The sequence below is a fragment of the Perkinsus marinus genome, assembly GCF_000006405.1.
Source record: "Perkinsus marinus ATCC 50983 genomic scaffold scf_1104296928134, whole genome shotgun sequence".
NCBI classification, from domain to species: Eukaryota; Perkinsozoa; order Perkinsida; family Perkinsidae; genus Perkinsus; species Perkinsus marinus.
This window is the reverse complement of record NW_003216940.1, coordinates 1-1,080: the sequence shown is the minus strand read 5'-3', so window position 1 is coordinate 1,080 and position 1,080 is coordinate 1. Positions and strand designations below refer to the sequence as shown.

Here is a 1,080-nt window from a genome sequence, read left to right as displayed (position 1 = left end):
TTTTTGTTTCGGTGTTACGAAAAAAAATAAATTCATGTGTGATAGGCTGAAAAAAAATTCGCTATTTCTGTAGTTCGCGAGAGATATCGTAAAGGATGGTGAGTTATAGAGGCAGAGAATGAGGTTTATCGGGATATTATCTGGGGGTCTCCCAATGGCGCAATATTACAATCGAGTAATATACCACAATCGAATTGACGGCACAATATTATACAAACCTGGGACCGAAAGCTGAAACTCATTCGGACTCTGATGAATCCGCATCTGCGGCGAAATATTCTTGCATATTACGCAACGCTACATATTTCGCACGTCTTTGTGCGCGTAGAACTGGTCTATCACGATCATCAGCTTGCTGGATGACCATATCATCATCAGAGATGTCTGACCCTGTATCACTACCGATCAGAGGCCCCGATCGGATCTCTTTACGAGGTTTCTTGGACACTGGTTCCGGTCGCTTGGCGCGACGACGACGCTGTTTTGACCCATCCCAAGTTCGGAGCACCTCCCGTATGAAGGCTTCGTCACTCGGTTGACTGCTAGCACCGATAGTCTTTGACATACTTATTCTGACTAATGCTGGTAGATGGATATGAAGTCGGCGCCGAAAGCGAGATCGATGCCGAGAAAGGGCACTAAAAACTCGCTCTGCATCGGCAGATGTTGGTGACACCACTCGACACACATTATCGTAGAATGCCCATGAAGCAGAGAGGCCGGCAGGCTTAATATTGTGTATATCGGGGATCACAGCACCAGCAGCTTTCAGCCTGAAATACTCATTGCGGACAAGTTGATAATCTCTGGCAAAATCCACAGCCTTCAGGTCTGGATCATCAACCTTGAGCTTCGTCAAGATCTGAGAAAACTTCGCCTGTACGACGCCGTCAGGATATTCATGAGGCATATCCAACAAAGACATCCATGAAGCCTCGTCAATAGGGAAGCGATCCATCAAATGATCAACGAGTGCATCACGGAGAGATGCGAGATCAGTCGAAAGATTTTGGATATTCTTCAGATGAATCGTTGTCGATTCAAGCAGACCTTGCGCCCCCCATAAGTCCAGCGATCGCT

The 1,080-nt window shown here is 46.7% G+C and overlaps 2 protein-coding genes across 2 annotated transcripts; both read right to left on the bottom strand.

The window, feature by feature from the left end:
- Window positions 1–402: 402 nt before the first annotated feature.
- On the bottom strand, window positions 403–565 carry Pmar_PMAR026312 (hypothetical protein; the record flags this gene model as incomplete). The annotated part of the gene is made up of 1 exon (XM_002788402.1): window positions 403–565. A coding segment is annotated over one exon (163 nt), but the record flags the coding sequence as incomplete, so codon positions are not given.
- Window positions 566–576: 11 nt separating this feature from the next.
- Pmar_PMAR026311 (hypothetical protein) lies at window positions 577–958 on the bottom strand (the record flags this gene model as incomplete). The annotated part of the gene is made up of 2 exons (XM_002788401.1): window positions 577–651; window positions 689–958. 2 exons carry the CDS (start codon window positions 956–958, stop codon window positions 577–579), a joined length of 345 nt encoding a protein of 114 aa, XP_002788447.1.
- Between the last annotated feature and the right edge of the window lie 122 nt (window positions 959–1,080).